This window comes from Triticum aestivum, chromosome 4D (genome assembly GCF_018294505.1).
Source record: "Triticum aestivum cultivar Chinese Spring chromosome 4D, IWGSC CS RefSeq v2.1, whole genome shotgun sequence".
NCBI classification, from domain to species: domain Eukaryota; kingdom Viridiplantae; phylum Streptophyta; class Magnoliopsida; order Poales; family Poaceae; genus Triticum; species Triticum aestivum.
In genome coordinates, this window is record NC_057805.1 from 65,604,768 (window position 1) to 65,614,523 (window position 9,756).

At 47.3% G+C, this 9,756-nt stretch overlaps 1 protein-coding gene across 7 annotated transcripts in view; it reads left to right on the top strand.

Moving 5' to 3' along the window:
- LOC123096247 (disease resistance protein RGA5) overlaps positions 1-9,409 on the top strand; it is a 31,024-nt gene extending 21,615 nt beyond the window's left edge. Inside the window, exons 9-14 of one of the 7 annotated variants that reach the window (XR_006446518.1) lie at positions 3,449-3,508; positions 4,112-4,231; positions 5,369-5,625; positions 5,726-5,789; positions 6,396-6,515; positions 6,596-8,339. Coding sequence is in view for 6 of the 7 variants with exons in the window: in XM_044517924.1 (XP_044373859.1) it covers positions 3,449-3,508; positions 4,112-4,231; positions 5,369-5,625; positions 5,726-5,789; positions 8,387-8,578 (693 nt within the window). In the remaining variant the exon portion in view is untranslated. Of the gene's footprint in view, positions 1-3,307; positions 3,509-4,111; positions 4,232-5,368; positions 5,626-5,725; positions 6,118-6,395; positions 6,550-6,595; positions 8,340-8,386 lie in introns of those variants that run through there. The other 6 variants (XM_044517924.1, XM_044517923.1, XM_044517928.1 and 3 more) reach the window with 6 other exon arrangements.
- Positions 9,410-9,756: the final 347 nt, after the last annotated feature.

Genomic DNA, 9,756 nt, shown 5'->3' on the forward strand with positions numbered 1-9,756 from the left:
AAAAGCAAAAGAAAATGATAAAAACTTCAAAAATTAAAATCCTTCCAGATGTAGTTATGTTACTACATGTACTAGTTAGGAAAATTTTAAAACTTAAATTTGGACATGTTTTGCAAAAAGTGTAGGGAAAATGTAAAACGGCTATAACTTTTGCATACGATGCCAGAAAAAAATGTATAATATATCAAAATGTTCAGCACGAAAATTCGCATCCGATTTTGACAGCCTACGGCAGTTTGCAAATTTTTAGAATCCTCAAATTCTAAAAGGAAAAAAAGTTATGCTCAAATTTCTGTTTTTTTGAATTTTTGTTAAATCTGGTCAAACTACTTATTCAAGAAGTATTAGTGTTACTAAATAATTATTTCAGTTTTTTTGAATTTTGGTCAAATCTGGTCAAACTGTGGTCAAACAATGGTCAAACTAATTATTCAAGAAATATTAGTGTTACTAAATAATTATTTCAGTTTTTTTTTGAATTTTGGTCAAACTACTTATTCAAGAAATATTAGTGTTACTAAATAATTATTGTTTTTTAGAACAATAGTTTCAAACTCAAACAGTGAAATGTGTGACTTCATGCACAAGCTAAATTCCTGAGGGTTAATAGGATTGACATCTTACTATTGTCAGGAAAACAACAAATGCAGACTTGGAAACGAGGGAGAATAGAACCCGAAAGTTAAGCATGCTCGGGCTGGAGTAGTGAGAGGATGGGTGACCGTCCGGGAAGTTAGATGATTTGGAATGATGATGGGTGATTAGAGATTAGAGGTTAAATTGAGCAGTGATGAGGGGTGATTAGAGATTAGAGGTTAAAATAATTCAGAAATTTGAAAATAAAAAAAATCAAAAAAATTCAAAAAAAAATTCAAAAAATTTCCTTTAGTACCGGTTGGTGTTACCAACCGGGACTAAAGGTGGACCTCCAGGCAGCGGCCACGTGGAGGGCCTTTAGTCCCGGTTCGTGTAAGAACCGGGACTAAAGGGGGAGGCTTTAGTAACGACCCTTTAGTCCCGGGTCCAGAACCGGGACTAAAGGCCCTTATGAACCGGGACTAAAGGCCCTTTTTCTACTAGTGTTGCCTCAGCCTGCTACCCCTTCGTGAGCTTGACGGACTACTCGGAATGCCATTTCACGGCGGAGTTCGTGTACGGCGGTAGTGCAGCCGGTCCTGCCATGGTGGAAGGCTCAACACAGTAGAACCAGGCCGACTGCCAGTTCTTTACTGTGTCGGGCCACTTCATGTTGAAGTAGCTCGAGCTCTTCTTCACCTGGATCCCTAGTCCATCGCAGATCTTTATGACGTTCTTCTCCACCATTTGGGGCTTGGCATAAAAGATATGCTTGAGCACCAAATTTGGTCAGATGCCAAGAAAATCCTCGCACAGCGTGAAGCACGAGAGATGCGCCACCCCATTGGGCGTAACATGGAGCTGGACGCGGAAGTAAGACAAACCTCACGGAGAAAGGGCTAGATAGGCAAAGACATACCTTGCTTGACAAATTGGGTGAGGATCATCCGCTCGTTTGCTTGAGGAGCAGGCTTCGGCTCGTTGGGGTCTGGCAACCGCTAGCTGTCGGCGGAACTTTCCCGTCGCTGGTGTACAGTTGCATGACTTGCTCGGTCACCATCGAGGACAACCAATCGTGGCGCTCTCGCTTGTCATTTAGTGTGGCAGCGTGTGCCTTGACAGCGCCGGAGGAGTTGGCAGCCTTCGCCCGCTCAAGCTTCTTCGTTGTGGACGTCTACATGGGGCGCTGCAACTAGAGACTTGGAGATCGAGGCGATGGAACTGCTCACGAGCGGTTGCTCTCGAAGCGTCGTGGGAAAGGAGAAGTGAAGGAAATGGGCTAATCTCTCTCCCACCACCTCTACTTTTAGTGAGGGGGACTGGAAACCACCCTGCCGAAACCGCCCGCGCGACATGCGCCGTTACTGCCTTACTGGAAGCCAAGACATCAATCACGCGTTTGGGAATCCAGATTATCAGCATTTAAAACCCACTCAAACACACTACATCAGCCGGATTCCTGTTAGTCGGGCCGCAGAAGCCGAGGAGACCCCTCTCACAGATCAGTCAAAGGGCGTGTGACACCACGCAAAAGATTCGACGTGACAACTGGACAAGATTTGCAATGATGTCACCTGCCGTTTTGCATGCTAGTCGGTCGAATTGACCAGTTGGTTGAATGAAGGGGCATGTCGACTCGGTTGTCGGGGTCAGTCCCGAGCCAGAAAACCCGTGCACACGGCATGATGAAAAACCGAGTACACCACACTCGAAAAAACCCCGAGCGAAGTGACACTTGTTACAGATCAATTCTGAGCGAGGGGCGCCCACGGTATTGTCCGTGGCATTGGTTGGATTTCTCAGGAAAGCCAAATATCCGTTTGCACAAACTTGGTTCTTGAGGAGGGGATGTGACCGACGTTCCATGGAAAGGATATTAATTGGTGTTGCTTGATCCGCTCAAGCCCAGACGTCTCAGCCCACCATTCGGAATTTGATGATACACCTACAGTCGGGCCACGAGCCGTCCTCTCCTGAAGAGAATCGGGTATCATCAAGTTTTTTCAATTATTTGCTCAATCTTCACTTTCCGAAGGTATGATCACTTGAGTCCGCCATGGTCTCTCAGCCAGCAAACAAGTGGTGCTTCGAGTTCGGCGACCAGTTGGAATCTTCTCCGTCGGGGCGCAGTGGCAGTCGGATTCTGCAGCTGAGACCCTGACGGATTCGGGGGCTACTGGCACGGGAATACCTACGGGGTAGGCCCATGTATACGAATGTCCCAGCCAAAGGCCCAGGCCCATCAAGATTACAGCCCGTCATCAACCAAGGGGTTTTTCGCCAACGAACTATGTGTCTACAGTCGAATTCCACCCCTCCAATTGAGCAGGCACCGTCAGTCAGTCGTCCCCCAGGCTGGTAGCAGCCGATGTCCTACAGTCGGCTACGCCAAGAGACACCCACGATCACTACGACGCATTGAATGCTGCTGTTACCCAACGTTGGTATTACCTCATCCAATGAGGGCCCAAACATGTATAAACACTTGTGCGTACTCGCATTTACACCTACAGTGGACATGACGCCCCTACTATCATACCCCTACAGTATTGTCTGAAAAATATCCACGACAGCTACGGCTCAGTTCTCTGTATCCCGCCCATATCTCTAATCTGCTGTGTGCTGTTTATTACTGAAATCTTAATTGGGTTGTCTCTGTTTTGTGCAGTGTCTTTTATGAGAATATTTTATGTGTTGCTAGTAACTGAACTGTGTATGTTTTCTTTTTTAGTGCTATTATGTCATCCAAAGTAACTTTTGTAAGAGAATGGGCACTCCAATTGTTGCTAGACAAGCTTAAAGTTAAAATAGTTGGAAACATTTTCTATATATCCTCTTATGTAGTGTTGATACTATTGCCACTTGTTATCAGTTAAGTACTGCAGCCCCTAATCTTTCATTGAAGGGAACACCATATTGGATGGCCCCAGAGGTGCGCACATATATTCCTTGTATTACTACTAAGTTCTCGTGTTATCAACTTTAAATATCATATTACGCCTTAGAGCTTTAAAGTTGAAGTCCATGCGGGTGCAATTTTTCCACTCTTTGTAAACATCATACTTTTCCGCACATGGGTGGTCAGGCTCACTTTATCTTCATGTGGATTGCAAATATCCGACTTCATGCTTTGCGGTCTTGTAATATTTAATGCCTCGCAAAGAAAAGGTACATTTTACAAAGCATGTGGCTGTTACAGTGTCCAACACAGTTAGTGTAACAAAAGAGACAAGATCTGTTTTTAACTTGATGGGACTAGGAGTTGTTATTTCTTAATAAGAACAGTTGAAGTGACTACTTTTTGGGAATTAGTCGGGTTTAGTATGACATATGTATGATCCGAACAACTTTAATGGCATTGTCTTTAGTTTAGGTACCTAATGGATCTCCAATTTTGATGTTACAAACAAGACATTATATTATCCAGCAATATCATTTTTTTCTTATTCATATTTGAGTTGCATGCTTGGGTCTATAAATTCTCTTGGCTGCACCTTTATGCTTATTGAAGTTTAGCTTGTTTCTTCTTTTGCAGATGATTCGGGCTACACTTGTTAAAGACGTAGGCTATGATCTTGCTGTTGATATCTGGAGTCTTGGTTGCACCATTATCGAGATGTTCAATGGAAAACCTCCTTGGAGCGGTCTTGAAGGGGTAATAACTTGGAGCTTTTTGATTTACAGTAAGCTTATCAGCATGCATTTCATGACTAGTCTGCGTAGCATGGAGAAAATAATATAAAATAAAGTGCTTAAGCTAATCAAATCGTTTGTTTGGGTGCACCTGATGACCATCAGAATCAGCACTGTCCCATTCTAATCCCGAGTTCAAATGCTCCTGCCATTTTTTCCGAAAAGGAGGATTACCCCTGGCCTCTGCATCGAGCGATGCACACAGATGCACACAGCCATCTTTATTGCATTATTCAATAAGGCCCTACAAAATAAATACATAGATCAACCCAAAGCCACCTTCCACGGGAAAACTGTCGCCCTACCTAGAAGATTGATGATGTGCCCTGACCTCATGCCACGTACACCAAGAAATCCGATGGCCTCACCAAGCCGCCCGCCGGCTAGCCGGGAGCACCAACCGGTCTAGCAGACCCCTAGCATGCACTGCATGCGCACGCTGTAGAATCCGTCGCCGCCTTCTTCCACAGTCCCATCATAAGGAGCAAGCAATGCACTGATCTTGCCAGACCCTTCTGCCGTCGACGCCACCATGACACCGGACAGTGCCAGCCTCCTGTGCGCGCCCATCAAACGGTATCCAGCGCCGAGACACCCCGCTGCACCTTGCTGCCAAGACTCGCCGTCGTCGATACTATAGATGGCACGCCGCTCCACCTTGGTCACCGCACGAGAAGCATACGGAGACCTGCGCCCAGCCACCAAGCAAAACACTTGTCCCTCCTACAACCCCAAAGATGATGCCCCCATGGGGTTGATGATGCAGGAACCTCGCCATCATCCGATCCGGAAAGCCCGAGCCTGGGGTTTCCCCGGGCACACAGGGAACGCGAATTGCCCCACAACGCCTCCAACGAGGTAACGACGCCCGCGGGCGCCCCCGCCTGAGCTAATGGGGCGATTCGCGTTCAAGTTTAATTAATGAATTGTCAGGGGAAGTCTAATATGGACCTATGTTCATATGCGCACATAAATAGGCGTGGAAGGTAACCGAAAGCGTTGTCACAAGTTATTGGTCATTGGTAACTTATAGTCTGGTTATCAACACAATAAAGTTGTACAAAAAAGCTACTTCTAAGAAAACTTTTTTCTACTACAGCCTACTGCAATGTTCAAGGTTTTGAATAAGGACCCACCACTTCCTGACAATTTATCACATGAGGCAAAGGATTTTCTGAAATGCTGTTTCAAGAGGAATCCAGCAGCAAGGCCAAGCGCAAGGGAGTTGTTGACCCATCCGTTTATCAGGAATTCAAGTCATTACAGCAAGCATGTTCAAGAAGTCATTATTGCAGGCTGTGAGGAAGTCATTCGAGCAAGCTGTGACCCATCCTTGACAAGGAAAACTACAACTAGGTGAGCAGCTTGGTTTCATTTATTGTCAAGTCAAGTAGAGTGGTTCAATTATTCAATTTTCTTTTGCTGATCCTAATATACCTTCGTCTTTTATTGCCAGTGGAGGAAATGATGCCAGGTCTTCCGAATCATTAGTTTCACAGTTAACTCTGCAACCAGTCCAGGTAGTCACACCTTATTTCCCCCCTAGAAATTCAGGTTTTGTCTCCAATCCCGGTTCTTAAGCATGCCAGCATTGGGATCTACACTCTGCATCCTAGGATGGTTCCATTGTAACATTTCAGTAGGATTTCAGTAGACGTCAAATTTCATACAAATCCTCTGAGTCATCAACAAAATGTACAAACCAATAACACCCAGAGTCCCGGACCACAAAATATATTTGTTCAATGCATAGAGAAAGCAGTACAACAGAAGATATCTATAACTTTTTGCAAATCCTCGGTTATTGTGCTAGCAATAACCCATATTCAAAGAATATTTACAACTGAACTTATGGTTTCACTTCTAAATATTATCTCCGGAATTTCTAAGTGTCTGAAGATTGGGTATGAACTCTCCACAGTGCAGACAGAGAGAACTTGAGTAAGTCCTGAACCAAAGAACCCCATATTGTTTTCAAAATACCTAACAATAACTCACACTGTTGCTTTTTAGCAAGTCGAACGCCACCTAAAGGCTAAAACCCGTGGACATATGTTGTTTGCAAAAAAATAGGCATATAAGAGGCCTTGAATCTGCAACGTAGCTGACATTACATGGCTCTGCAGCATGGTAGAAAGTTCTGAATCTGCAGACTGCAAGCCCTCTACTTATTGGTTTCAGTAGTCTGGCGTTGGGGAAACACCACTTAACGATATTCTGGTTCCTGCAGCAGAATATTTCTCCAAGTGCGATCTCTCATCCCAAATTCATTGTTAGTTGGGCCCCACAAACTATTTTGTAACAATTCTGTCTGACACATCATCAGGTACCCCCACCATAAGGACACCTCATCTGAGGGCCTCTTCCACTCGTCTGCTTGGTAGCTCAACTGCTCGCCTCAACGCCTCTGCATTCCTTCTCGAATCCTCGAGCGACCATGCCGCCTGCCCTGTTTCCCCATCCTAAGCATGGTTCTGCCAGTCTCTCCTCCGATCCCATTCCATCCCAGCGAAGCAAAGAAGTTAAAAGGCACGGTGCCATTTGGAATGAGATTGAGCGAGCGTGGCGGACGGAGCGGCTGGAGCAAGATGGCACGACGGTTAACGGAGGGACAAGATGGAGGTAGAAGAGATGAGGTGACAGTAGGAGGAGAGGCACGGCAGCAACATGAGCCAAGGAAAAGCTTTAGCGTTCCCTTGTCTACAGCAAAGGCGGCAGCGAGGTGGCTGGAGAAGGGGAAGGAGGTTGTAGCCCCAGAGGGGAAGGGGCGGCATCGAGTACGGCGAGTTTTTCATGTTGCCATCACGTTTGGCCACACAGCTGCCTTCCAGCTCTCTGACCAGGCTGCTGGCACCGCGCCCTGGGCTCATACCATGATTTTTTTAAACTGAGCCACCATGTGATCCTCTTCCCCCCAGGGCGACGCCAGGGGCACCATCTCCTCCACGCACCCGACCTCCCACGGGGCAGATCCCTGCCGCCGGCTCTGGCCGCGGTGGTGGCGGCACCCGACGCCTTTAGGCCTAGGGCAGGAGAGTTGCGTCGGATCTCCCATGAGGCGGCTGGGACGCCTCGTGGGGGGTTTCCTCGCGCGGCAGCCATGGCGGCGTCCTGGCTGTGTGGCGGCAACCGGTGAAGCCATGGATGGCGTGGTGCTCTGGTGGGATCATCTGCTATGCGATGGGCGGTGGTCGTGGATCTGGCGTCCCGGCCAGATCTGCCGTGGTTCAGCTTTGGCCGGCCAGCGACGCGTGATGTGGCCGGGGTGGGGCGGCTGGAGGTCCTCAACCGACTTTCCGACGACACCGTGCGTCTTTATGGCAAGGGTGTGCTCGGATCTAGTCAGCGGTGAGACCGTGGTGGCACTACTTTCGATGAAAATCGCGCCGACTTCGGTCATGGCGGGCGATGATGGCGTCTCTGACGCCATCTCCTTGTTGAGGCATCGTCGTTGCAAGCTGCGTCAACATGATCGGGATGTCCGGGGAAAACCCTAGATTTGGGTCTACCGGATCGAACGATGATGGCGCCTTCGGTGTCGTTCTTCCTCCTGGGGGCATCGTTTTGGAGCAGGAGCTGGCTGGAGGGGACAAGAGGAGGAGCGGTGTTACATCTACCGCAAGGCCGACGATGGATCCCGGCGGCATGGCGCTGCGGAGTTTCGGTGACGGGCGCGTGTGGATGGATACGTGCAGGATGGTGGCGTTGTCTGGCGCCGTGGTGGCGTCGACGACAGGCCTGGCAAGGTCGGTGCGTCAGTATTTGCTCTGGAGATGGATCAATGGAAGACGGCGGCGGTGACCTCAGAGAGTGCGCTGGACCGGTGTGTGACCTAGTCACGGTATATGGCTGGGCTGGGGCATCCGGCTTTAGATGTTAGGTTGTGCGATGTCTGTTTGGTATTAGGCTCGGACATTCGGCACCCCTTCATCAAAAGGATAGGAGTAGCGACGGGTGTCGTCAAGATGGTGGCTTCAGGCTTATTGATGTATTACTTTATAAGATCATTGTGAATAATTAATAAAATGGCTGCATGCATCGCCCAGATGCAGATGCAGAGGCCGGGGGTATACCCTCCTTTTAATAAAAAAATATGATCCTCTTCACATGTATGTAGAGGGGCACGATGAGGGCGTTGGGCGTACCGGCAATCAGCCATTTGCTCACCTCCACCGGCAGAGCTACGCGAGGGCAAAAACAGGCAGTGGCCCGCCCAGCCCTCCAGGAAAAAAATATACATATGTGCCGTCCAACGCTGCATCGCAGGCATACATCACTGGGTCGCTGGTGTCTTCGCATGCAACACTGAATTTCCTTCGTCTCCGGCTCTGGTCTGAATTTCCAGAGATGGTTGGCGCCGATGGTCACTGTTGTATTCATGGTTTAAAAGGCGGTAAAGCGACCTAAAGTGAGCACCACCCGCTTTGACGCTTAACGCCTGAGTGCCTAAAGCAGGCATATTTCTAAGGCGCTGCTAGGGTCCTGCTTCAGACGCTTTATAAACAATGGTTGTATTTTGTCAATTGATCTTTTCATTGCTTTGGTTTTTTTCTTCTTCCTCAGTCTAGGCATCGCTTTGGTCTTGTATGACTTTGCTCTTTGTCGGCGTGATCGTTTGTGTGTGTTGTGTTGGCTGTGTGCATCCTGGTTATGCAGAGGCCGGGTGTGTACTCATGATGATTGCATCGCCTGATGCTACACTTAGTCAGTAAAATACAGCCTTTATCGAAAAGCACTGGTCTGTCAGATAGGCTAGTAGCTAGCTAGCCAGCCCCGAACAAGCTCACTTCGACATGCAGCTGGAGGACTGTGTTATCAGCTAAATATCACGAATTATTACGCTAGCAACCAGCATTGGCACATGCAATGTAACTAACTAATGCCTGCTGTATTAGTATGGTTCAGACTTTTTTTCTTTTTTGTGTTCTCCTCCTCTAGGAAGGCCTGCCCAGTTTTTTTTTCCTAGCTCCGCCACTGTCACCTCGTCCGGATGGGTTGTCCCCTTCCAGGTCTTATTGGGGTCGACCGCTGGGGTGTAGCAAGGCAGCAGCAATCTTGACCTCAATGGCAGCCATGCAGCTGGCCCTGGCTAAATAATTTATGAAGTGTGAATGCTAGCAGGTGCACAAGTTTGATCAATGATAATTTCAATCACCTTTTCTAGCATCATTATATGTCATATCAGTAGCTCATCTTCATAAAACTTTTCATGATCAAGTAATAAGCTATTCAAATGTTAAAGTATAGATTATAAACTTTCTTGAAAACTAACAAACCGTGTTATCAGTCATCAAACAATTACAAATCATCTTATTTTTAGGAAGAGTCTATGTCAGAGCTTTGATTTAGCAAACTTCACATACTCAACTGTCCTTTAGTCTTTCACAATTGCTAACACTCACGCGATATTTATGGGTTCAAAGTTTTAATTAGACACAGAGAAAGATAGGGGCTTATAGATTCGCCTCTCAATCTTTTACCTCAAGG